The sequence below is a fragment of the Haemorhous mexicanus genome, chromosome 15 (genome assembly GCF_027477595.1).
Source record: "Haemorhous mexicanus isolate bHaeMex1 chromosome 15, bHaeMex1.pri, whole genome shotgun sequence".
Classification (NCBI taxonomy): domain Eukaryota; kingdom Metazoa; phylum Chordata; class Aves; order Passeriformes; family Fringillidae; genus Haemorhous; species Haemorhous mexicanus.
The window spans coordinates 14,362,740-14,390,374 of NC_082355.1; the positions used below are offsets into that span (position 1 = coordinate 14,362,740).

The following is a 27,635-nucleotide window of genomic DNA, read 5'->3' on the forward strand; positions in this document are numbered from 1 at the left end:
GAGCTGGGGATACCAAGTATCTGCCTTATTCATCACAGAAAAAAACAGCCTAAGAATCAAGTTACCAAAAAAAGAATCACTCAAACCAAAATTTGACCAGCTGAATTTTGGGAAGACTGATGATAGCAGTTTCTGAAAGTACACACATGACTTGTCACTTCATACAAGTCTATTTTAGGGTCAGCTGAAGTTGTAAATATTGTATCTAGTTCCAATTTAAACCCAGGTTAGATGACTGATAATTTGTCACCACTTTTGACAACACTTTATCTGTCAATATGTCAAACTCCAGGCACCAGTGTGATTATTGGTCCTTTCCAACTGCAGCCTTGAGTTTTCCCTAATGACCAGATATTAGGTGAGGGAGGAGAAGGCTGTCAGCTTCTGGCTTCGTTTTTTTGAGAGAGAAACACAACAAGCCTCTGATTTTAATATATATGGACCACAGGAGGAGATCTCCTGATGTTTAGCAACATCACAACAGAGCCCTCCATGGGGATTTTCCTTGCTCAGTAAAACATGGGGATCACAAGCAGAAGATTTAGGATCAACACTCCTGAGCGCTTGTACGATTAGCAACTATGCAAAGTAAATGTCCTCAAGAAAAAGGATTTATTGAAAACTGATACTTGCCAGACATTTGAAAAATGAGACTTCACCCCTCATATTGTTCTGCTCTGCAGCCTCTTTAAAGAGCAGAGATTTTGTGGCAGCTCCTTGTTCCAGGAAGCAGAGCGCCGCGACGCGCACGGCTGCAAGAAAAGGCTCCCAGAATGTTTGTTTTCATCTGGCTGCAGGGAGGGAAGTGTGGTCCTTAGATATGACAAATATCACAAACTCCGTGCCTGTGGAGGTGCCTTGTGCAGGCTGGCCTAGAACAGAGACTAGATGGAGCTAAAGAATAAAGTTGGGATTTATTAAGGGGCCTCAGTGGATCCACCTTGGGCAGCACAACCCAAAATGGCCACAAAAAATGGACAACCAGTCACAGGGTCTTGCACTTTTATAAGTTTTGGTCCATTTGCATATTGGAGTTCATTGTCCCATTACAGCTTTAGCCCATGAAGTCCCATCCTTGTTTGCTCTCTTCAGTTTACCATTTATGCTCTTGGGCCTGAGATTTGGATCATTTGTCCTTGGTCCCCAGCAGGAGCAGGAATTGCTTTGTCTCCCTGCTCTGTGAAGAGAGCTCACCATCCCCTCATATGAAGCCCAGGCTTACACCCTAAAGCAGCACAGAGTCTGGGGGATATAAAAGCTGAACCTGAGTTATCAGTGGCTGCTGTTGGGTTGATCTGTCCCAGGGCTGCCCTGAGAGAAGGGGCTGCAGGGTCGTGCTGAACCCCCCCTGCAGTGACTGGCAGCACCTTGGCAAGCTCAGGGGCTCCTGTAAAAGCCTGTCCACATTCCAGGGGAACTCAAGGACAGGTGAGCAGGACATTTAAATGTCTTCCAGTTTCTAGAATGCCCAAGGTCAGTTGAAGGTCTCCTGGACTAACCATCCTCAGCTAATGGTTACTCAAGAACTTCACCTTAAGCTGAAGCCTTTGCCATTCTTTTGGTATTTAAATGCAAGAAATGCAAACAATTAAATTAATCAAAGACTGTTTCACAGCTTGGACACATCCCCCAATAAAATGAAAGTTTCCATTCACTGTATTTAAAAACCCCACAAAAGCTAAAGAAACAGATTTCCCTTTCTGGAAAACAGCATAGATCTCTCAAACCCAAATTGACCTAAAATTCCCAGAAGGCACTTGATACAGCCTGCTGAAAAGAAGAATGTGTGAGGATAGGGCACAGTAGCTACAAAGCTTTCTATCCTCCTCTCCTCTGGCACCTTCAAACAGGAGAAGGAAAACTACGTGGTCCAAGAAAAGCTTCTGCTCCACAGAACAGATGTGTAGCTGGACTTGAGGAATGATTTTTGCTGCTCTGTTGGTTACCATTTCCTACTTAAGAAACACATAAGATTTGTGAAATCAGCAATTTAACAAAAATCCAATTGCAATTATTTTTGTGGGTAATGTTAACTACTTAAGGTGGTTACTTATAATGAAAACTTCAGAAGCAGCATTTGGAATTAAACCCACAGGATTTAAAAAAAGCCCAGCAAAACCACACCCTAATCCCTCAAGAAAAGTCCTCCAAACCCTTATTATCTAACCATGTCGAGTTATTTTCTTGCCAAATATAATTTAATTCTGGCTTACCAGCTCTGCCTTGTAGGGCAGAAATGTGGAAAGCTGATGCCAGCCAGGTGGTCTAAAACTTGTTCTGAATTCATTTCCCCTGCACCAGAGTCCAGCAGGACACTTGAGGACGTGGCCATGCCTGAGATGAGAGCCCCTCTATCCATCTCTGGGGCTCCTGACACCAGTGGTTGTGTCTGAGGGTGTTAGGCCCTTACAGAGAGCAATTCAGCCAGAATACAGAATAATCCTGCCCTATATTGTGACAGTATATTTAAACTGAAGAATAATTACATGTCTGATAACATTGGAGGAGTTATAGCCAAAACAATTAGTAACAGTATTATCTGTTCTGAAATTTCACAGCAATTATTTTTTTCTTGTAAATAATATATTTTCTTTCTAAATAGTAGTTTTTCCTTCTAAATAATACAGGACCCACAGGGACTCCCTTTTTCTCACTGTGTCCTGCTGTAGCATAAAGCCAGTACATTTTCTAAACTGCTCCTGCTCCAGCTCAGGAAATCAGACAGGCTACCAGGATACCTTAATCAGAGTGCTCTTATCAGAGTGTCTCCAGACTAATAAGGAGAAATCCAATCTAGTGCCCACAGAACACTAAATTAGATCTAATCATAGGGCACTCTTCCAATTCTTCAACAGCAGGTCTAAGACCAACAAATGCCATTTATATTTTTTTTAGTAGCCATTAAAATACTACAAGCAATCCCAGAGCAGCTGCTTGAAAGCCACAGTCCAAAAAGCTGCAGACATTTGTTTGCATTTAAAACATGATCATTCAATGCTCTCCTTGCCAAAGGATACTTTACATACAAACACTCTCAAGAAGGCCCTGGGAAGCCCCAGGGTCATGGTATTTTGGGAATCCCAAAACAAGGCAACCTATTTACATTGTCTCAGCTTGAGAACGTTTAAATAGTTGAAGCACAACACCTTTCAGTGGCTCCCTGGCACACAGATTTTGTTTCCTTAATAACAAGGCATCAGTTGAGCCAATTCTGACTAAAACAATTGTATCTTGTGTTAAATATTCACTTCACTAAAGGCCTGCTCTACATGCACCCTAGGACTGTTCTGTAAAGGAGTTAAAAATTGCTTAGTGCCTTATGCAGAAGTTCTAGCCCCATATTTTCATAGGACACGGTGATCCATGTGTTGAGTGATTTTGTTATTTATATTTTCCTCCTGGGAAGGATCCTATCAGTAAAGTGTCCTGGATGAGACAGAACAAATCTTGGAGTATCACTTCAAAGCTGCAACTGTAAAATATTTGGGTTGGGGAGGATGGTTTTAAATCTCAGCATTTTTAAAACACAGGTTTTTTTTCTCAAAGTAGGAGGAGTCCCAGCTCCTTTGCACTTTCATAATTATTGTCCTCACACCTGGCAAACCACCCCCAAAATTTCTCTTACTGCCCAGGCAGGGAAACACTGAAGTCCCAGAAAACTTGTGAGGTTTGGGGCAGGAGAGAGGAAAGGAGCTGCCAGAAAAAGGTGCATAGGTGAGGATAAAGGGATGGGCAGCTCCCCACTGCCCCAGCCAGGGACTGTCACAGCCAGACCAAAGGGGCTCCTGCTTGCCCTGCTCTGGTCCATGTCTGCAGTTAAGGTCCATGGATAAATTACACATCTGAGTTCAGCATAGAGAGTCATTTCAGTAACTCCACTGTACTTGTTTGGCTTTGCTCATGAATGCTGATGTGAATCCAAGCTTACTGTGACATCCCATATAAGGGCAGCAAAGGCTGCAGTCACAGTGACACATCCAATGGCAAGGACAATCTTGGGGAAAGTCACTGCTGGCTACAGCAGGATTGTCAGAAAAGCCTCAAGTGACATGTCTAAAATCTGCTTCATATTGTGTATTAAATAGGATTTACCATTTGGGGTGGAGCGCTGTATGTGACATAAACCAGAATTGACTCACTTCTGATACATCACCTTTATTTTTGGAGTGTATCATCCATGAGGGTAATCAGAACCAGGAATACACATTAAACTCACTTCCCTGCTGCTCCCTCTGCTGCCTGGCTGAACTCCCTCCCTTTGAAGGAGTTACTGGTTCCCAATGTGATCATGGAGACCAGAGTGAGTGAAATTTGCAATTTCACATTTGGCTTAGGAAATCTTTTCTTCCCCATTATTACATAATGAATATTTCTCTATGTATCTTACCCTGATCATGACTACAAGTCAAATCACACATGGCATAAAATACTTTAAATAACAATATATTGTAAAATCATTTCTCTTGCAGCTAAGCTCCATCTGACATCACAAGAATGTGGAACTGAGCATGAGCTGCAGCAATCAGAGCTCTCACATTGCCCTTTCACTTGCCCCAGCAGGTTCTTGCAGCACAGAAGCCCTCAAGGATCCAGACATTGAACCACAAGTGCTAAATGTGTAAAAACAATCAGATGGCATCCCCACCCACGCACCAGCCAGCGACCAAATTTCCTTTCTTGGACACTCTCATTTCCTCCCCACACTTAAATCCTCCTTGTCTATTATCCATTACACACACTCTGCTATAAAACTGTTGACACCTTCCTTTTTTAGTTTTTTCAGCTCTCGCCTCCCTCTTGCCTGACACAGAAACAACAGCCTAGCACATCCCAGTGAGTTTTCAGTGGAAAAGGTGATTCTGTGAATGTCAGAAGCTGAAAGAACAGTAAATCTAGCTAGTCAGTAAAATAAAGAAGAGGAAGGGATCATACTCACAGCAGCTGCAGAGACACAAGATCATCAAAAAGGCCCTGGGGAATCTCCGTGATCTTGTTTCCATAGAGCACTCTGAAAGATTCAGGAAGACAAAATAAATCTTAAATAACAGCCCAGTTTAGTGTCCTCCCACATCTCTGCATTATCATCTTTATTGATCATGGTGCACCATGCCCAGGATCTGTGGGCATTTCATTTAACCACTGATCTCATTTTCTTTTCAGAGAGCACATGGCATTAAATGAGTCGTTATGATTCAGGCTTCGTCTGGTGTTGGGAGGCATTTTTAATGTAGAAACTGGACACCATCCAAAAACTGTATCTGAAATATTTTTCATTCTGCTAAAGGATTTTTTTTTTCCATCCTCTTTAGAAATATTTTAGCCACTGAAAGGCACATTGTCTGATGCAAAAACCTAGAATTCTGCTCAGTAATACTGAATTTAAAAGCCAGAGAGCACAAGCTGGTTGTCGATAAAATTTCATATAACTGAGTCTCTTAAGATACAGTAATTGGCATGAAATGTGACACAGGCATCACTGGATAAAATATTATGGCTTCACCAGCTGCTGTTACCATTTCAATGAACTAATATAAAGACATTTATCCTGAACTGGAAATAGACATATATTTCAGGAACTCAAATAATTTAGGTATAGCTGAGTTATAAAAATCAGTAAAGCTTTAATAACAAAAATGAGAGTCACTGTGTATATTTAATCAACCATAAATATATGACCTGACATCCACGATTCAGTTTTAACATTAAAAATATTTCATTTTTTTTAAATGGAGAAATGCACATATATTATCCTTAGAAATTGAACGAAGGCGAAAGAGACACAGAAGCACCATTATGCTGAGATGTGTCACCCAGTGATCAGAGCAAAATCATGTATGACAGGAACACCAGAAATTCAATCATGGCTGAAGTATGAGCTCATGTCATTTCTACAGGCTGGTATCATTTGTAAAAACCAGACAGTGGCTGAGGAGCTTTTGTGAGTCCTGGTAAAAGGGAAGATGATGAGGCTCCCTCTGACAACAATTTTCCTTACCTAAACATTTTAAACTGGGAAAAAAACCCAGAATTTATGTAATTTTTATGCTCTACATAGGACATGGCAAATGGTTATAAACCAGAAAATGCCAAAACTCTGCTGCTGGTGTGCCACTAAATTTGTTGATTCCCTCACTTTTTAATGTGGAACAATAGGCTGGCATTGAATCAAAAGACCATGTGAGGCTTGGATGTTGGCTGAAATCCTGGCTTACCCTGCCTGACAACATTTGAAATATTAGGGAGAGTTGAACATGCTGAAAACCAAGCTCTTAGCACAGCAGACCATTTCCAATACCCCCTGGCCTTCCCAGAGCATCACCACTTCAGTTTACTCTTCATCAGTCACTGGGAGCCCATCACCCCTGTGGGAGCCTTCCCAGAGCAGCTCATTTCTGAGCCTAAACACAGGAACACCATTTAAATACCAAAACCCAAACTGAAACCCGATTTTTCATTTCTTTTGCAGTTTAGCAGGAACTGAAGTGCTACTCAAGAAACTCAGGGTCATCCAGCATTTTATTTTCTCTAAATAAATGCAACAATTTCTCTATCTAGTAGAGAGTCTGGAGGTGTTTGTAATGTGCTGCTCCCATTAGTGTTTCTTGTGAGCAATGAATGCTTCCAAATTTTTCTGATTGTTTCTTAACTTCAGCTTCAGAAGACACACACAATTTCCTATTTCAACAAAATAGGAAATTTTAATGTAAAGCAATACATGAAGATTTTTATAACCCATCCAAAGCTGGACAGAATTTGTGGCTGAACTTGGAAAGGTTTAACAGGATCATTTAGACAGAGCATTCAAGCCCCTGGATTTCACTGGGCTCCAAACCAACATGTGAAAGGCTGACTCACAGATTTCTTTCTGCACAAAGATGTGTGCACCTGTACCAGGAAGCAGAAGCAAAACCTCTGCAAATAAAATATTTGTAAAAGGTTAAAAGATCAATGCCCACAGAACCCAGTATGCCTCCTCTTCACCTCCCAGTCTTTCTGAAAAACCTCTCTTTAGCTTTCCTTAGCTTTAGTGTGTCATCTGTGCACTGAGTTTAGACTGCAAACTCCAGGATGTCAGAGAAACATCTTCCTTAGTTTCCTGAAGGAGCAGGATCATCAGTGCCCATCAATAATTCACAGTACAACTGCAAGGAGGAATTGAGGAGCCAAGTTTTACAAAATGCCCATGGAAAGTAAGGGCACTCCAGCCTAAGGGTTATTCTGGCTGTAGAGGTAAAACAAAACCTTAAAGAAATATCAACATTCCTGTCCTATGGCACTACTGAATGCAAATATCAAAATAAGACCCTCAGAGCAATTTTTTTTTTTTAAATTTGAGAGTCAAAAGGTTATAGGGCAGTGTGCTACTGAACTTTAAACCTTGGATGCGTTTGTACATCTTTATTATTTTGAGCAAAACAGACCAAAGTAGCTTATAAAATAAAGCAAAGCTCTGATTTTTAGAAGCCATGAAAAGGAAAATAAGCATTTTCCAAAATAATTTGGCTTATGTGCATGTGGCACATTAGCATTCAAACAGATTAGCAGCTAAACAAAAGTCAGTATGAGAGCTCAGGCACTTGTCTCTAATTCATATTCATGTTCAGCAGTGCCCAGAGCCAAAGGAGCTGATGCCATGTCTGCCTGCCATGCCTGGGCTGCAGGAGAGCAGGGCAGCACAGGGAGGGAGCTCTGCACTGCACTGCAGCTCCCCAGGGCAGCTCTCACTGCCCTTGGCTGCAGGGAAGGCACAGAAAACCTGCTTTGCTCAGATTCTCTGGCTGTGTCAGCCAGCAGAGCTCAGTGCCACCAGGAGCATCCCTGGGCAGAGCTCAGTGCCACCAGGAGCACCCCTGGGCAGAGCTCAGTGCCACCAGGAGAATCCCTGGGCAGAGCTCAGTGCCACCAGGAGCACCCCTGGGCAGAGCTCAGTGCCACCAGGAGCACCCCTGGGCAGAGCTCAGTCCCACCAGGAGCATCCCTGGGCAGAGCTCAATGCCACCAGGATCAACCCTGGGCAGAGCTCAGTCCCACCAGGAGCATCCCTGGGCAGAGCTCAGTGCCACCAGGATCAATCCTGGGCAGAGCTCAGCCCCACCAGGAGCATCCCTGGGCAGAGCTCAGTGCCACCAGGAGCACCCCTGGGCAGAGCTCAGTGCCACCAGGAGCATCCCTGGGCAGAGCTCAGTGCCACCAGGAGCACCCCTGGGCAGAGCTCAGTGCCACCAGGAGCACCCCTGGGCAGAGCTCAGTGCCACCAGGAGCATCCCTGGGCAGAGCTCAGTGCCACCAGGAGCACCCCTGGGCAGAGCTCAGTGCCACCAGGAGCGCCCCTGGGCAGAGCTCAGACCCACCAGGAGCACCCCTGGGCAGAGCTCAGTGCCACCAGGAGCACCCCTGGGCAGAGCTCAGTGCCACCAGGAGCATCCCTGGGCAGAGCTCAGTGCCACCAGGAGCATCCCTGGGCAGAGCTCAGTGCCACCAGGAGCACCCCTGGGCAGAGCTCAGTGCCACCAGGAGCATCCCTGGGCAGAGCTCAGTGCCACCAGGAGCATCCCTGGGCAGAGCTCAGTGCCACCAGGAGCACCCCTGGGCAGAGCTCAGTGCCACCAGGAGCACCCCTGGGCAGAGCTCAGTGCCACCAGGAGCATCCCTGGGCAGAGCTCAGTGCCACCATGAGCACCCCTGGGCAGAGCTCAATGCCACCAGGAGCATCCCTGGGCAGAGCTCAGTGCCACCAGGAGCATCCCTGGGCAGAGCTCAGTGCCACCAGGAGCATCCCTGGGCAGAGCTCAGTGCCACCAGGAGCACCCCTGGGCAGAGCTCAGTGCCACCAGGAGCATCCCTGGGCAGAGCTCAGTGCCACCAGGAGCATCCCTGGGCAGAGCTCAGTGCCACCAGGAGCACCCCTGGGCAGAGCTCAGTGCCACCAGGAGCATCCCTGGGCTGCCTCCTGCTCTGCCCTGGGCAGGGCTGGGCTGGGGGAGCCCTGCAGCCCCTGGGACCCTGCTCTCCTCCTGCCTCACTGCCCAGCTCCCTGCTCTGCACCCTCTGCAGCAGCTCTGGGGGAAAAGGAACCAAAGAAAAAACCCCTGACAAAAACAACCGAACACAAACAAACAGATAAACAAACCCCAAACAGACAAAACAATACAAAAAAACCCCAAACACCCAAAAAACACTACAAAACCAAACAGAAAAAAAACCCCAACAACAACCCCCCCAAAAAAACCCAACCAAACAAAAAAAAATACACGACCCCCCTCAAAAAAAAAAAAAAAAAAAGGAAAAAAACACAACCAACCACAAAAAAACCCCAAAAACAAACTAAACAAAAAACCCCAAACACCCCAAAAAAAACCAAAATGAAAAAAGAACCCCAACCAACCACAAAAAACCCCCCCCAAAAAAAAAAAAACCCAAACACCCAAAAAAGCCTACAAAACAAAACAGAAAAAAAACCCCACCAACAACAACCCCCCCCAAAAACAAACAAAACAAAAAAAAATATACCCTCCTCTCAAAAAAAAAAAAAACCTGGATAAAAAAACAACCACCCACAAAAAAAACCCAAAAACCAAACAAAACAACAAAAAAAACCCCCAAACACCCAGAAAAAACCAAAATGAAAAAAGAACCCCAACCAACCACAAAAAACCCAACAAACAAACAAAACAAAAAAAACCTAAAACACCCAAAAAAACCCCACAAAACAAAATGAAACCAAACAGCCAACAAACCAACACCAAAAAAAACCCCCAAAAAACAAACAAACAACAAACACCCAAAAACCCCAGAAAACAAAACTAAACAAAAAACCAACCAGCCAACCACAGAAAAAAAACAAAATGTCAAAAAAAAAAAAAAAGAAAACCCCCAAAAAAACCAAACCCAAAACAGACAAAAACCCACCAAACCAAACAAAAACCAACCAAACAGATACCAACTTTAAAAAGTATATAGCAGGATTTATGACCAATTCAAGAGCTTCATTGAAATCTCCACTGCTTTTTCCAGCAGAGGTAAATTTTAGGAGATTTGCCCTTTGGCATTGCAAGTTCTAAAACTGGGGTTCACTTGCTTCCCCCACACGTGTTCCAGGACATGCAGGTGTCCTGGCTGATGTGCAGGCTTGGCACAGGGACACAACCCTTCTTCTACCCCAAAGCACCTGAAATTTTAGACACAAAGCATTTTTTTTTTAATTAAAAACACACTAACAAAGTTAACATGTAATAAAAATAAAAGCACTTCAGTAATTGCTGCCAATAGACAGTGAATCAGTGAATGAGAACATTAATTAGAACTCCAAAAAAATTACTAAGATTTTTTTTGTGTGGGCTCCTGATTCTTCATTGGCTCCTCATCTTTAGGAGAGTAAGCCAGCCACGGGTGTGACAAATACCACAGCACATAAAGCACAAAGCCCTGGCAGCCCTGCAAGCTTTGGAAATCCCTGGGAGCAGCACCCTGAAGAGTCATTATGGATCTGCAACAAGAAGTTGCAGAAATATAAAACAGTCACAAATGAGGCATTGTGTTTCCTCAGGCTGATTCTGGCATGGTATTTTAAGAGTCCCCTAATGATGTATCCATCCCAAGACATGTTAGATATTACATTTCCAGTTAAATAATTAATTGCTCCTACTAAGCTTCAAGTTTTGCTGTTTAACCCAGGATATCCTAAAATGAAGATTAAACAGTGGAAATAGTCCCTGCATAGATTGATCTGCACTTCTGGGGCACAGCACTCACAAAGAAAGCACAGGAAGCACACGGAGCCACAAATATGCTGGGTGAGAACATAATCAGTGATGGACCAAACCTTCAGCAGAAGGGTCCTAAAACATGAAATTTCCACTGATTCTTCACAGTCCCTATGCATTCTGGCCTCTTGCACCATTTTAAAAAGAGGGAATTTGCACTGGCTTTACCAATATATGGCCTTTCAGATGCACTGAAGTTTAACACGCCACCTGCAAAGGGTGTGAAACAATAATTGCTGTGTTCTTTATTTTATGTCTCTGCTCCTCAGCTTCCTCACTGGCTAATGTAGCTGCAATTTAGCTGCTTCATTTAGTCAGATCACAGAATACAGAGATTTCTCCCTTGAAGGTGACACAGAGTTTTTTGAGGTATGAAAGCCTAGCACAGAATCCCTTACTTTAGACCATATGGTTTCCAGCTAAGTGTTCCTTTATTTTGGCTGGGCTGAAACATTCTTACTGAAGTGTCAAATTGTGACTTTATGCAATGTCTTTTTCAGTCCTCAGAATGCTTTTAACTTTCCTTCAGACTGTGAAAACAATTCTTGCTAGGAAGAATTATATTTCCCAAGCTATGTACAATGGCACAGGCTCAACACGAATCCAGGTTTTCAGAAGAGGACAAATTGATAGGGATAAAAACAGCAATAAATTTCTAATATCTAAAAGAAACTTAGACTTGTAATTTTTTTCCCCCTGCACTATTTCATATTTCTTCAGAACAAGCTGAGCTAAATAAATCACAGTAAAACTACCCAAAGCAATTTGTTACCTTAAAATAAGTTTGTCAGCTATTGCAACAGACAGTGTTTTATTGCAGATTTCAAATCACCATGAATGACACCCCATACATCATCACCCAGGAGATGATGGTCTAAATGGGACTGCTATGTCAAAACCTAAGCTGTCTCTTGTCTTGGTGCCCAGGCTGATCTAAACTCTTAAAGTGTTCCCTAGCTTAATTCAGTGTATGAACAAAACCAAAGGAATTCTCCCTCTGCAATGGCCTAAAACTTATTCATGCAGTTTAACACCCTGAAGGCTTAGACTGTTTTGTCCTATGCCATAAAATGTCCCCAGACAGTCTGGATATGGCCTTCCAAACCTGCATTTGTGGGACTTTTACTGAGCCCAGGAATTTCATTTATCTCTGAAGCTATTAACAATAACCAAATGCTGATACAACTCTCTGACTGATACCAGACAGATTCTCCTGAGTTGATTAAATGGAAAATTAATTTACTTTATAAAGTGTGTGAAGTAGTCTTGAAACATGAAGCTGTTGCTATTGTCCCCCATGCTCTGGGCTGTTATTGACCACTCCAGCTCCTGCAGAGGCCCTGCTGACCATGGAACACAAACACCAGGGGCTACAAACAATGTTTCTCAACCTTTTCCTTCAAATTCAGGCAATACACTCCTTTGCAACCAACCAATTTTGCCCCACTTCTCAATGCAGGGGTACCATTTGCTCTCATCCTTATATGAAGGAAGTATTGCCAGACTAATTCTTCTAGCACAACAAGAAGAAAAGGAAAAGACAGGAAACTCCAGGAAAAAGTTCTTAAAGCATAATGATTCCTTATTCTGTAACAACCAGGAAAAAAAAGAAGTTATGTGCATCCCCAAATGCTTCTAAGCAGAAATTTCTTGATCCAAAGAAAAATATGAATAGGGAACAAAATCCCTTTGAAAAATGGACATAGAAAAAGTAACCTTTTTTTCTTGCATGTGGGGAATGAAGAAGTCTTGAGTACCCCACAGGAAGAAACTTGCCTTTTTTTGCTAAATGCAGAGAAAACCCAAGGTAGAAATGGTTGCTTTCAAATATAATCATTTTGTATCCTGTTTGACTCCCACAGGTGAGTTTTTTATTAGAGAAAATATATAGATTTACAATAAAAACCATGACCTGCTAGCACATGGATCACTTAGCACTTTTAAAAGATTTAAGTTTTAGATGTTTTAGAGGAAACAGCTTCTGTTATAAACATTCCCATGCTTGAAAACTGCAATACACTTTTTTTTTTCCCAACCATCTCAACACAGGTACAACAGGCAGAGTGCTCTGAGAAGCATTTCTGCCTGGAAACACCAAGCCAAGCTGAGCTCAGGAGAAAGCAGAGCAGAACCCCCTAAATCCAGGCCTGCATTAGGCAGGCAGACTAACAAGGCTGGCTGCCTTCCAGAGGAGCACTCTGACTCCCCAGACCCATAGGGAGCACTGTGATTGCATGCAAGCAGGGAGCAGAGGGAGGAGCACAGAATGGGGTTAAAAACAGACAAAAAAAGCACAAGGATATTAGGTTGTACAGCAGCACTCCATTTTTAATGGAAACCAAGTTGCTTACTCTCATTTGTGCATTAATACTTTCCCCTCCTTTCTTCTGGTTGGAACTCAGCTAGCTGCAAATCCAGCTGCTCTGGGCAGAGAGTGAACCTCAGTGATGTCTCATTAAAATTTATGCACCAATCCCACCTGAGTGAGGTGCAGGAACAGACAGAGCTGTTCCTTGTATGCAGAGCAGTGCTCCTCCAGGGCACACAGCTGAGTGTGAACTTACTGGGCCCTTGGGCACCCAAAAGACTGAGCTGTCAAGAGGGAAAACACTGGCAAGCCACTGTCCCACTTCATTCCTGCATCCTTGTTCTTTCCCCTTTGGCAGTGACATTGGGAGGGAGGCACCTCCAAGGAGTCCTCACCTGGGGAAGCTTTCCTCAGAGAAACCCAGATTCTGCTGACCAGCAAATCATCCTGCTCCATAAAGGTATCTAAGCTCAGAAACTGAAAGAACTACAGAGAGGAACCTGCCAGGTCTGAGTGACAGGTCATGAAAGATGAGGGAACTCACCATGGCTTGGCAACTAGAGGGAAAACATTTTTAAGACCTACCTGCAATGAACAGCAAGGGCAAAACCTTTCAGAAGAAAAAACACAGCTGAAAGCTGACCCTAGAGGAGGAGGCTGATACTGCCCTAGAAACAAGGCTGCCAAGGAGAGGAGAAAAGGCATTTTACAGCTTTGTGTGTCGGTGGTGGAGGGAAACTGAGGCAAACAAAGGAAAGACTTGGAGGCAGTTCCCTTGCTACAGCCTTTGCTGTGCTGCATCTCATCTCCCTGCCATAACCTACTGGCATTAACTAAAGCTCTGTTTTACCCACTTGGATATGAGCATATTCAAACATCATTTACTTAAAATATTGCCCTGGATGACTGGGCAGAGACTCCACAGTCATGTCACTTGCTTCTGTCTGCAAGTCAGAACACCACCAACTCCTGCCCAGTTCATATTCTCATTTCCTCCCTGTCCACTCTGATGTGTTTTGTCCCACACTCCTGAGGCCCCCTGGGGGTATGTGAATTAACTGAGCTAAAGCTGAATAAATTCTGCCTTGGGAAGTCAAGCCCAGTGGAAATGTCTTGTCCATCCAGCTCACTCCCAGCCAGGAGGTTTGCCAGGCCCAGGAAGCTGCAGCACTGCAGCATCAGCAGTAGTTTCATACCAGGCCAAAACTGTAGCCTTCAGTAAAAGTCACTCTCTGGCTGAATTGTTTCCAGACAGCAGTGAGGGATTTGACCATTTCCACAGCATGCTGAATAAAACCCCTTGAACTATTTAACAAACACCAGCAACACTTAATATTTATTTCTGGCATTCTCCCAGCTGGATTCAGGGCACAAAAAAGGGCCAATCCTTCTGCATTCTGGCTCACAGGTTTACTGCAACATGGAAGTTTAGTACTTAATAACCTTCTGATATTCTTCTAGCCAAAAAATTATTCAGTTTCTCAGAATTACCCAGTATTCAGAAAATAAATTTATGTCAGCTTGTAGAAACAAACTACAGGTTTTAAAAACCAAGCTGAGTTATGTGAATATTAATGAGATAATTGTTTCCATACTGTTTTTAAAATTAACACAGGTAAATATCATTCTAGTTGTACTTTCCTCTTCTCTCAATGTTCTACCACTCTATTCCAGTTTATCCTCAATATGCAGCTTCTGATCTTGCTCTTTTTACCCATTAAAAGCTCAACTGTTTTAATAGTGCTGGGGGTACCTAGGCTGAAATACAGCTGCATGTAAACTCAGCTTGGTGCTAAATCAGTTTTCTGTGTTCTATAAAGAGAAACAAATGGCTGTTGAGAGATCCTCCCTTCTTTTACCTCCTGTATGAAATCATATCTCAGTCCCCTTCCAGCTTAATAAAGCAGTAATTACAGCTAAGGCATACAAACATTTTCTTATGATTAGGTCCTTCCTTAACTAGTTTGAAGGGAAAAAAAGACAAACCAAAACCCACCACCACAAAAAAACCCCACCCAAAAACTAAAAAAAAAAAAAAAAAACCAAAAAACACCCAATCAAAAAACCCCACAACACAAAGCCAGAAAACTCCAAAGAGAGTGTAATTTCTTTACTATAGAAGAAAAATCCAGTATGGAAATATTTCCCCAAGTCTTCCCTGCTTGACAGCCCCAGTCATGCCTAAGGTGAGGTTTTGGTGTGCCATGAGGAGTGTGGGGGCATGGAGCAGCCTGCAGGTGCACGGGTACAGAAGATTGAATAATGTTTGAAGGGATTTGAAGTGCAGAAGTCAACAGCCTTATGAGAGACTTGTAGACAGTCCTTCTTTCTGAACTTCATTTTTCATTTACAAAATTTTTCATTTACAAAAGATCAGATGCTTCACACAAGCTGGCAGTTGCACACAGAAACATATGTTCCCCCATACAGCACATTATCATTTTTATTCCTCTTACATGCAAGCTCTCCCCAAATGCCCATTCAGTTCTATTTTCTACTTACAATGAAATGAGAGATTTCAAGCCTTTGAATGCATCAGGTGCAATGTCAGTTATTTGATTCTTGCTGATGTCTCTGTGAAAAGAAAGAAGGATTAAAAAAAAATGTCAGCAAACAGGAATCTAATGAAAATATTTTAGCTGTATTAGAAGAACACACTTGATATAAAAACAGAAGTAAATGATCATATTATCTCAGAGAAATTATGAACTATGTAAGGGCAGAGATAGGCAAAACATCAGTCAGTATGAAAGGCCACAGCCTCAAGAGAGAGCACCCTTCTTAATCAGGGCTTTGATTTTATGGACGTCAAAAAAAGATTTTGATGAAGAACAACAGTGATGTTGATGAAACCATCCCAAAGCCATTGCTACTGGAGATGGCACTGCAACCCTCCTGAAGCACAAGGAGCAGCCCATGACAAGGCACAAGGTGTCTGAACGCTGCAGTGCAGGCGTGGAGGGGCACTTGGTAACAGCAGAGTGGATCATGAGAGTGCCCAGCCCCTGATCCCAGAGCAGGGAGCTCAGCACTGCTCCTCTGAGCTCTGGGCTCTGATTGCCTAGAAAATACAAGCAGCACAAAATCCACTCAGCATCGATCTGGTGAAGTTCAGACCCTGGAAGCAGCCTTCAAGCAACGGAATGGGAGTTGTGGAGCTCTGGAGGCAGCAGCCCAGGGGACCCCCAGCCCACTGCAGACCCTGTCAGGGAGCCCAGCCAGATCCCACCCCTTGGCTGGGCTGTGAGTGGGACTCACTCAGTATTGCCTGCTGGATTTTTAAAGAAATGTGTGCTCCTGGTTTGGAAAATACTCTTCAATTGGAATCATAACCAGCCAAGAACACAAAGATAAATACAGATTGTGCCACAGTAACTTTATACAAGGAGCCCAGTTTACCACACTTGGCACCCAGGTGCTCAGAGCTGCGTGCCCCATTGTGACTGTCACTGTCACCCAGACTTTCTGTCCATCAGCTCAACCAGGTGCTGAGCTGGGACACAACCTTCAGCCCCCTCACTGCACTCCCTGATAGCTGATATCAGCTTGTATCAGGAGTATCAAATCACTTCACTGATAGCTGCAGTAGTACAGTATGTCATGTACATCTTCACTGATATTTCCAATGGGGCACATGCTATGGATCCAAGGAAACTCTAAATAAAACATCACTTGAATGAGAACTTACTAATCAGAAACTAAAGAGGTTTTCCATTCTCTACATCTTTTAAGCTACAAATTATGTTGGTTAAAATTTTAATGAGGTCCTCAAACTCTTTTCAAATCTAATCATGTAAAGTGGGATTTTTTTGTTTGGTTTTTTTGTAGCTTTTCTATGGTTCGATTCTTTTTTAAAGCTCATAAAGAATGGCTCTGTAATCTACTGATGTTTTCTGCTATAACATCCTACCTAGCAGGACAGGATTCGTGGACAGTTTCGGTTTTGCAGCTCAATTCACAGCAGCCAAACTTGTCACCTTGGAAGTAGGAACATTTGTTTTTATTTTTATACAGGTTTTTGTGAAACTTGCTTAGACTGACTGCTGCCTTTAATCTAGTAAGTCCTATCTATTTATTGAGGAATATTAAATATTGGGGAATATTAAATATTGAGAAATTGAAATCTGCCAAAACCACGGTGAGAGGCGAGTTTGCTGAACAACAACAAGCAGCATCTGACAAGGGGGATCCAGCTTTTGATTGAAGTATTTCAGCAGTGTTTTAGTGAGCTGCTGCATCCCAGCATCCCCAGCCTTCCTGTGTCCCATGGCTGGACCCTAAGGGTGTGTGACTGAAACGCCACGCTGGGCTCGGCGCTCCCTCACTTCATGCAGCTGCACTACAATCAGCATCAGAAGATAATTAGACACATTATTTCCTTTCCATTAGAGCCCAAGTTCCACTGCTGTCAGATTAGGAGGTTCCATCTCCTTCTGACTTGACTGAGAGAAAGGGATTCAATTTTGTCCTGGTGTTTCTGTTCCCTGTGTTTGGCCTGCTTTGGTGAGATTGTCCTATTCTCTCTTTCATTTACATCAAAACAGAGAGAGGCTTTTCTAAGCTGCACAACTAGGACAATTTAGGTGACATAAGGCTCATTTTCTTACTTTAGGCTGGCTCAGAATCACTCAGGGGAAGTGTGCCTCTTCAACTGGAAATGTAATAAAATTATCAGGATTGCACTCAGGCAGGGATGATATCAGTCACCTCACACTCCCTCCCTGCACCTCTGACAGCATGATAGAAATCTCTGAAAAGGTTGCTGCACACACCTTGGAGGATGGCTGTGCTCAGTCACCAGCTGGGGACATAAATTGGTTTTGACTTTGCACCAGGGGAGCAAGGATACCCTGCAAGTTGCTGAGTAACACATGACTGTATGGCTTAAATGTCTTCACTGTAAAAGGTTTTGAAACAAAACAGATTTATTTTTAGATACAGCCAAATGCAAAACTATTAATAGCATTGGTTGAATACTCTCTTGTTGACTAACATTATTAAAAACAGATTACTTGATTATCTCCAACATATAAAATGGACTGTTCTCATTTGACATGAGTACACAGAAAAATCCGTGCCATCCACGGTTTAGTTTGTAGAAGCTGCTTAAAAATGTCACAACTCCACAGAGCTACTGGCAAGCCTGTGAAATCTCAATGTGTTTTCTGCTAAAATGTGGTAAAATTAGTCTGACAACATGAAATGCCACTACAAGCATCAGAGCTAGAGAGGTGCAACCACAACCTTCAAAGTTATTCCATGTACTTGGCTCTTACTCTTGCTCTGCAAACTTGTTGGTTAAAAACCTCAGAAGAGCAGAGACAGGAAATGTGGGCAATTCTGATTAAGCCAAGACAAAATAGGTTTCAGCTCCTTTACTAAACCTAATCACCAAATTAACTCTCCTATTCTGGAAGCTGTTGAAGAGATAATTCTGAACAGCAAAATGCAGCTCTATGCAAGTCTAGCACTTGAATTAATATACAGTTTTTGCTATCATCTTGACCTAATAATATCGAGTCATATCAAGATTATGTTGGACAAGTGGATCTAATTTAATAATTAATCTCAGTTATCCAATTAGCTAAGGAAAGGAAACTTCATTATCTTGCAGGAAATACTCAGTAAAGAATCAAAATACAGAGAGTACAGAGTTGCAAATGAGGACTATTGTCACTGACATTCTTGCATATTTTTTCACCAGAAGGAGAAAAATACAATACAATTTACAGGGTTATGCTAAAGCCCTGAATGATATAAAATACTGTTATAGTAGTTAATGGTAACAATAACAACAATTTTATTAATGTTCTGCATTTGTACCCCCTGTAGGGCAGCCATTAATTAAATTGAAAATCTTCCTGCTATGGCATTGTTCATTGAAATCAAAGAGACAGAAATGAAGAAAGGCTAACAAAACTTCAGTGATACTGAACTCATCCTTCCTGTAAAGGATAAGGATGGATGATTCTTTTGTTTGAGGATATAATCTTTTCACCAAAGTATATTTTTGTGTTAACAGGACTGGGAATCTTGAAAGGATGGTGTCAATAACCTCTTTAAATACTGAAACAAATATCCTCAATAAAACCATGTGTAACAGAACTGTTGCTCAATCCAGGGCCTCACTGTCCAGCAGGACCTAAACTTTAACAAGGAGACAGGTGGATAAACAAATGGCAAAACATCAGGTTTGTTATGGGACATTCTGCAGCCCAAATACCTGTCCCAAGCTCTCCCACAAGATCCTGTCACTCTAAGCTTTGGCACAGATCATCTGGCACAGTTACTTATCATTTCATTATGAGCTCAGATCTCAATGAGTCTGCCAATTATACCCCAAAAAGCTGTTAGCACCACTTGCTAATGGAATTCTGCTGCAGAATTCTAACATTAATAATTTCACATAGCAAGTGCTATGTTGGATAGGGCAGCTATCTACAGTAAAGAGTATTTTTTTGGTCAACTCCCATAAAACTGCACTTCACCCATCAATGAAAGATGAAAAGACAGTAAAACATCACAAAAATCTAAAATTAGTCATACCTTAGAAAGAACTTCGTAGTGGTTTTAATAATAAAAAAGTTACAATTTAGGTCACTGAAAAGGGATCCATCATCATTCACTGATATTACCATCTTACTACCCAGTACAGCACTTCTTTAAAAATACATACAGCTATATTGGAAGTGAGACAGAAGAATAGAGACCATCTGAGACTGATGATTTGACCTGTTAAATATTCAGATCCATATTTACAGCTCTTCAGCTCTAGGAACTTGCTAAGCTGGGACTGGAGAACACAGCAATTTTGCCCTTAAATCAATGGCATGGTGCAAGCTGACTTCAGTTTCCCAAAGCTATCTGATAATCCAGTGCCTCCTCTGAAATGAGCTGACAGTGTCTTAATTCCAGCACTGCTCACATCAGAGGAGAGCTGCAAGGGCACTTTTCCAGCAGCATTAGCACTCATCTACAAAGGCTGAATGACTTCTGGAAGTTACTGCTCCAGGGGCAGCAGCAATATCTCCATTCTGTGGGGAAGCAGGGGGAAGTTGCTTTACCAGGATTTGTATCATCGTGGAACTGTCACATCATCTCTCCCATGTCAGTCAGAAATGAAAGAAAAACCTGACTGGGGGAATGCCCCCTGTTATCTGCATGACAGCACTGCTACACCCCAGGATTATTATTTTTTTAATCCAGAGAGAAAACAAAAGGAGAAATAAAAGGAAGAATTATCTGGGTATCTACTGGTGATTAAGTGACAGAGACAACAAGCTGCAGCAGGTTTCTTTGTTTTCCTGTAAACAGTCAGAGCATTTCAACATCAGCACATCAAAGGCACTGCTAAGAACTCCTCCCTGCCCACAAGAAGGTGGCTCCTGCTCTAACCTGGGTCACCACCCCGACGTGCTGCAAACAGAGGAGAAACGGATGAGAAGAGAAATGGAACTCCAGATCTATTCTGGGGAAGCAGATTTGAAGTCTGAGCAGACTCACAACTAATTAAATCACTTCGTTTATAACAGGAAGTGAAATTAAGCATTATTAAGGATTTCATGCACTGTTAGGCATCCTGAACCAAATTCCATTGTTGCTTACACTCTGAAGAGATGATTTGTGCAATCCCCAGTGATTCCAACATAGAATTGCCAATATGTTTCTAAAATGAAGATACTGAACTTGAAGCTAGAAGATTCATGATTGCTCTTGCATGTTGGTCTTATTAAAACTTACATTCTCTTCAGCTTCTTGTACTGGGTGAAAGCTCCAGGGGGAATGATTTTGATGAGGTTTTGTTCCAAACGTCTGAAAACAAACAAAGCAATATATATGTTAACTACACAGCTACAGGAGAGGAATCACATGAATTCTGGCAGCACATTTTATATAAATATAAAGCAATTTTACAGGGTCTTATGCAAAACAAGTTTTTATTTTGAAGTCCACTAAATAGAGAAAATACTGAGAAAACGACATAGAAAATTAAAATAATCTCTCTGATTGCTAAATTGGTCTAGAAGAAATGTCACAAGCTAAGGAAACTGAACTTTTTAGGCTCATGGAATTAATAAATAATAGTAGGTATATTTTAAAGTTAAGGTAGACAATAGAAAGTACAGGTGCTTTCCTTGACTAGCTGTTGTAAATAGAATGTAGCTGTTTAAACAGACAGCTAGGCTAGGCTGTGGCACTTTAGTAAACAGATTAATAACACAATCAGACCAGTTCAGGAGCAACAACCTGGGAACATGCTAGAAACCAAAGTGAATTCACTGCAAGACGAATTCATATTTTTAAGAGGGTGGGGAGCACTTTATGTTATAGGGGTAAAAAAAGAGAACTGCATCTCCCTATTCCAGCTACCAAATACTTAAATTTTTCTAAAATATGGTCCAAAATACATAAAAAGTCTGCTGTTTTTATTTCTAGTATTTGACTTGAAAGAAGTATTCTTTATGAAGTACCATAAATGCATGTATCACTACCATAAAATGTAAGCAGCTTTAAGACATTGCCTACAGCAACCACTGAGATTAATTTCTGTTCCTTCCCCATAGTACTTTCAAGTATTTGTCAGCAACTTCCCTGAATTCCTGCTAAAAGGAATGGCTTCTCCTCAGATGAACTTTAAATAATCATCTCCATTAGAAAGGTAAAAGTGGATCCTCAAACAAGAAATTCCACTGACCATGGTATCTAAGTTTCTACTGAGCTGGGACTGAGACCAAAATGTGGTTTCACCTTGCTCTTATTTATTATGGAAATTTTGTGTCTTTTTTTTTCCCCTGAAGTGTCTTAAAAAGCAATAGTTTAAATAGTAAAAAATCTGTGGTTGAAAACGGCTTAGAACTGAAATACAAAAACATATTGGGATGATGGAATGAGGCACTCCAGTCATTTCAAGTTGCTGCAGCAATGCAGATGGGAGAAAAAAACCCAAAACTTTAGAACCAGGAATGACAATAAAGTGAAATGGGAGAAGTAAATCAAGGTTTGCATAGTACTAGGGAATAGTAGAGAGAAAATGTGTAAGCTCTCTATCCCTCTGGTGATCTGTGCTTTCATAAGGAAAGGAAAAGAATCCCCTTGAAAATAAGACAATTTGCCAGCTCATTTACACTCTAAGAAGCTATTTAAGTACAAATATTTTGATATTTGCACAGTCAGCTTGTACAGCCAATGTGCTCTCCCTCTTTTGTATCTGTAGCCGTCCATGTCTTTTTAAAGGTTGTGATCAGAGTTAATTCTATTCCTTGTTTTGTGCTTTGAATTAGTGTCTGAGATTTCCCTTCCAGTTGGTCTAAATATAACACATTTCATTTCTGGCAAGTCCACAGTGAAATGCAAATTGCTGCGAGCTCCAGCACGCCACTATTGTTGGGTGTTTGTCACCAGAATTAGCAGCACACACTCTTCCCATAAAGGCTTTTTGTCAGCCTGCCAGCCGGGTGTTCAACTCCTCCCAAATGTTTCTGTGCAGGCACTTCTAGGAACAAAAGAGGGTCATGCCTGCCCGATTTCCTGGCCCTGGGGATGGAAACTGGGGGCTCAGCCATCCTGCACACCAGGCAGCACGAAGTCCTTACAGAGAAACCCAAACCCAGGGATGGGGGGAAACGTGAAGCTCTTTACAAGCAAAATTCCCAGGCAATTTTAGTGACTCGAGGGTGGAAATATACACAGAGTTTTCTTCCCTCACAGGGTGAAAAAAAATATCCAAAATTGGAATAGCCAGCCACAGGTCCCAAGTAATAAAAAAATCAAATTAAAAAAGGAAAAGAAAAATTAATTTCTAGGAAAAGTAGAGAGGCAGACAGAAATAGGAGTTATTTGAGAGTTGCATTCTGAAGCTACCTAATGAACTCTTCACCCTTTCCTACAAAATCTGGAGCAGATGGCCTGCACAGAAATAGATGGACAAGGCTCTTGTCATCTGCTGCTGTATTTCCACCACAGCACCTGACATTGTTTTATTCCACAAAGCCCTCTGCAAATGAAGGACTAAAGAATGCTCATGACACGTTCTGCTCAGTGCAGATGGTACCAGAGGAGCACCAGGGGCCCTCATCAGGGTGTGTGGGCAGGTGGGCTCCAGCTTGGGCACAAACCAAGTCCTGGGCTGCCATAAGTAAGCCTGTTCTTTAACAGAATGAAGTACTAACCTGACTTCTGTTTACTTTTTACATAAATGCAGGTTATAGAATGGCAGACCTAGCCTGAAAAACACAGTGCAGTTTCACAAGTCACATAACAGAAAACCCCTGGTTTGTTTTAATACTTTACTCTTTCACCTCGTTTAGCCCACACATGACAATTAAAAATCTCAAGGAATTCTAGGTTCTGCCAGGAGGGGAGCTGGAAATTTCAGGGTGATGAAGGCTGAATTAGAAACCATACAATGGGAAACTGCTAGAGATGCCATCTTTGAAGTAAAGTGAAAAGCTGTATTCTTACCTAATATTGGCCTTTTTTCCTCCAAAAAGTGGGAAAGTGTAAATTTTACAGTCACATTTTATTTCAGAGAAGAATACCTAGGTTACCTAGAACATGACCTGTGGTTTTTATGGCATATCCCTATACTGTGGAGTGCTGTCATACACCCTAAAACCATCTATGCTAGTGCAAAGCAACATCTGGGAGTTCATTTTTTGGGGGGTATTACCAGAATATACTATAAAATAATTTTACAATACATTTGAGAAATCTGTACAAGACACACAGTCCTAGAAGTCTAAATTTTGATCATTTAAACTACCTCCCTTCCCATTAAAGGTTTCTTAGAACTCAATAAATTTTTTCTTGATTCTCCTGTGGTATTTCATACTCAGCTCTATTTAAGAGACTTGCCAAGCAGAATTCCCAAAACTGATAAAGTGAATTGGCCCTGTGCAAACTCCCAGAGGTTTTTGCTGCTCCTCTGTCTCCTCTGTGGCTGTGCCATGTCCCCTGCTGCCAGCTGAGTGCTGAGATGAACTGAAGCACATCTCCCCCCTCCCCAAACAGCAATGCCCTGGCTGCCTGTCCCAGCTTTATTTTAGAGGCTTTGACAACAACATCAAAGGACAGGAACAATTTCCTTTCTCTTCTCCAATATATCATCAGAGATTGGAAAGTATGAGGGCCCACTGGATTCAGATCCATTTTTTCTTGTAATAACATGATGCTAGACAGGATAAAGTCCTCCTTCTTCCCACTTTTTTTTTAAATGACTTTGCAGCAACGAGAGCAAAAAGTAAACATATCAGAGAAAAAACCAGAACAAAACAAACCCGGGGAAACCATGCAGTTAAAGATGAAAAACTATCCCAGGGTAAAGAACAAGCACTCAAATTCCCACGTTAATCCATCTCAAAGTTCACTGAGGTGCAAATCTTTTCATCACCTCCTCCTGTGGCGCCTGCATTGCTCACGCCCAGGATGGCAAAACACAAAAGGATAAAAAACTCTGCCTCACAGGGACTCAGCAGAGCCAGCTCACACTCAGGAGCAGTGAAGCCATTCGTCTTGAAGAGTGATTCCCCCTGCAGAGTTGGGGAGACAGACGTATTAATTTGGGCTTTAACTATCTCCCTTTCATTGAGGGAAAGAAAGAATTTGTTATTTGGGTCTCTAATGGAGCAGTTTGCTAGCAATTTTCCCATTTCAAACACTGTCTCAGCTGCTAATGTGCAATGTTTTGTCAAGCTTACCTACCCATAACATAGACAAATCACTACCTTGGAGAAAAAGAGAGGGAGGGAAGCATCAGCACTGATAATTCTCAGCTGTCAGATGAATGGAGCCTACAAACGAGACAGCCACACTCTGTTAACAGTGCCAGGAGCTGTGTCACCAACGTCCCTGGGCATGGGCAGGCACTGGGGCCCTGCTGGGACACAGAAGGGATGAGCCAGATTGTTCCCTGGGCTCTGCTGGGCTGGCATGGCTCAGGCTGCCAGGACCAAACAGCCCCGAGCCAAAGCCACCTCAGAGACAGGGAAACAAACCTGTGGCACCTGGCAGGACACAGCCTGTGTGAAGGGTGCTGGGAAGGGCAAAATCCTTGTTTTCCTCCTCCCCATAAGCAGGGATTTGCAGGGAACTGGGTGGGGAAGGAAGGAGCATTCACATCCACCATGGTGACAGAAGCCAGGGATGGGGAGAACAGTTTGGATTAGGAAGGAGGAAATTAGGGAATACAACAATTCATCCAGGGACTGAAACAACTGGATTGTAAAAACCTACTTGGACCATTATTCCAACATTTATCTCACAATTTAGCTCTCATATATTATCATGCATTTTGGTCTCTGATGAAGAAAAGTCCACAGGTGTATCTTCAGTATTCAAGGTGAATAAAACATAGCAAATAAATCACCATCACACATGGTCTTCTTCCTACAGGTATGATCCCTGCTCTGACACCTTTCTTTGCCTCTTCCTCTGAATCACAGTCTTTACTCCCAGCAGGCACAGCAGGTTTGGGAAGCTGCACTGAAGTATTTACCCAGGACAGCCCTGGATGGGAGAGAAGGGAGGAATCCTGCCCTGCAGCCACAGTCAGAACCTGCAGCTCATCCAGCAGCAAAACCTGAAAGAGCCACAGTGCAAGGCCAGAACCTGCAGTGCTCATGGCCTGATATCCCAGGGAACAGCTTTTTGTGTCTCTCACCCCTCAGTCCCCAGGTGGAAAACAAAGTGCTTTGGGATGGCAGGACATGGAGCATTTTAGATTTTGTTTTAACAATTAAAGCCTTCACCCTCCACCCCAGCCAGACTCTACCACCACTAAAAATCCCCTAAACAATTTGGGTCCTCCAAGACTTATATACTGCTGCCTTTCATCACAGCACCTGAATGACTCCCAAATAAAATTAATAATACACATTACAAATGCCTCTTATGGAGTCTGCCTCAGGAAATGGAGAGCTGAGAGCCAGTAAAGCATCCACCTGTATTAATAAAGGTGACAACTGGAGTTCCCCTTCATATTCCCTTTGCTGCTGATTTTCAGGTCTAGCTGTCGAGCTCCTGCTGTAGTTTTAGACAGAACTGCTTCCTAACAACTCACCCGAGGGCAGATCTTCAAGAGACAAAATCCTATCAACAGTGAAGTGACTTGTCAACATAAATCTGCCTAGGAAGTTACACAGATAATTCTGCTCACCAAAAGACATCTTTCAGAATGAAAACAGATGTTTTGATATGTTCCCTGATACCATGGTGTTATGCTAAAAGCAGTGCTAGTGACACTGGATCTTCTGACACACTGCAGTGAATTTAGTTTCAGCTGAGCAGTTGCAGTTTCAGCTGGTAACCACTGAATTTGTGATGGCAGCCACTTAGAAATCCATCCCCTCTGCTGCAGCACGTTAATTTTGCATTAAATATAGCACAACCAGGAAACACCAGAGAAATCCACAGACTGGTATTTCACAAAGCATCTTTTGACAAAACACCAATGTCTCTCTAACCACATTAACACCAGAATGAAGCATTGTTCTGCCAAACCTCAAACTTTCTCCATCTACCACTGTGACACTCCACATTTGTGGTGGGAAATTTTGGCCCTCCTCATCACCTTCCATTGCCATGTCCCTGCCAGTCTAATCCACGTTTTTTTCCTTCCTTTATCCCTGGCTGAGGGTGCAGGCTCCCCCCGAGCTCCCTCCCACGCCTGCAGGAACGCTGCTGGGTTGTGCCCAGAGGTAAAAGTCCAGGTGAGCTCCCCTGAGCCATCACCTGTGAGGGTGTTCAAGGTTCAGCAGAGGCTGGTTTGGGGGTACAATACAAAATAATGCCTCCCTGCTCTGAGCCACAGGTAACTTCCCATCTCAGCTGACTTTACTGGGGCACGTGGGCTCAGGAGCAGGGTTTGCAGGAGGAATTTCACCTCTGTGCAGGACAGTGGCTGTGAACACAAATGCAGGAAGCAGGGTCCTTAGGCTGGAGAGATTTGGTAATTTCCAGGTTCCTGCTGGTAATTCCATCCCTCATTCAAGCAGCACATGAGTTCAGTGCTGGTGTTTCTGAGATGGGCTCAGTGCTGGTGTTCCTGAGATGGGTTCAGGTTGGTGTTCCTGAGATGGGTTCAGGTTGGTGTTCCTGAGATGGGTTCAGGTTGGTGTTCCTGAGATGGGCTCAGTGCTGGTGTTTCTGAGATGGGCTCAGGGTTGGTGTTTCTGAGATGGGCTCAGTGCTGGGGTTTCTGAGATGCTGTGGGGCAGTGACCAGCAGGGACGTGGATCCCACCCCCTGGCACCAAGGGACTCCAGCTCAGACCCAGGATTTGGGTTCAGAAGGCTCCAAAGAGACCATCCCCAGGGTGCTGCACAGAGCTCCAGCTCACCTCCAGCCCAGCATCTGCTCTGAGCCCCACTCACACCTCTGCTGAGCACTTTTCACTGGTACTTTTTGGGATTTTTTTTTAGGGGGGTTGTTTTGAGGTTTGTTTTATTTGTTCTGAAGGGAGACAGAGTTTCTCTAGCACCTATGTGAAAGCAATCATTCACCAATGGTTGAACCTGACAAATACAAACTTGCAGGATAGTTTTAACAAGCCAGACCCAGCATATTTG

The 27,635-nt window shown here is 42.8% G+C and overlaps 1 protein-coding gene across 3 annotated transcripts in view; it reads right to left on the reverse strand.

Annotated features, from left to right (window-relative positions):
* The window catches only part of SLIT3 (slit guidance ligand 3), a 484,612-nt gene that overhangs the window by 141,333 nt on the left and 315,644 nt on the right, over positions 1 to 27,635 (reverse strand). For all 3 annotated transcript variants that reach the window (XM_059859899.1, XM_059859900.1, XM_059859898.1), the window contains 3 exons: positions 20,812 to 20,883; positions 15,574 to 15,645; positions 4,937 to 5,008 (listed from right to left, as the gene is read on the reverse strand). In XM_059859899.1, coding sequence (XP_059715882.1) covers positions 4,937 to 5,008; positions 15,574 to 15,645; positions 20,812 to 20,883 — 216 coding nt within the window. The remainder of the gene's footprint in view (positions 1 to 4,936; positions 5,009 to 15,573; positions 15,646 to 20,811; positions 20,884 to 27,635) is intronic.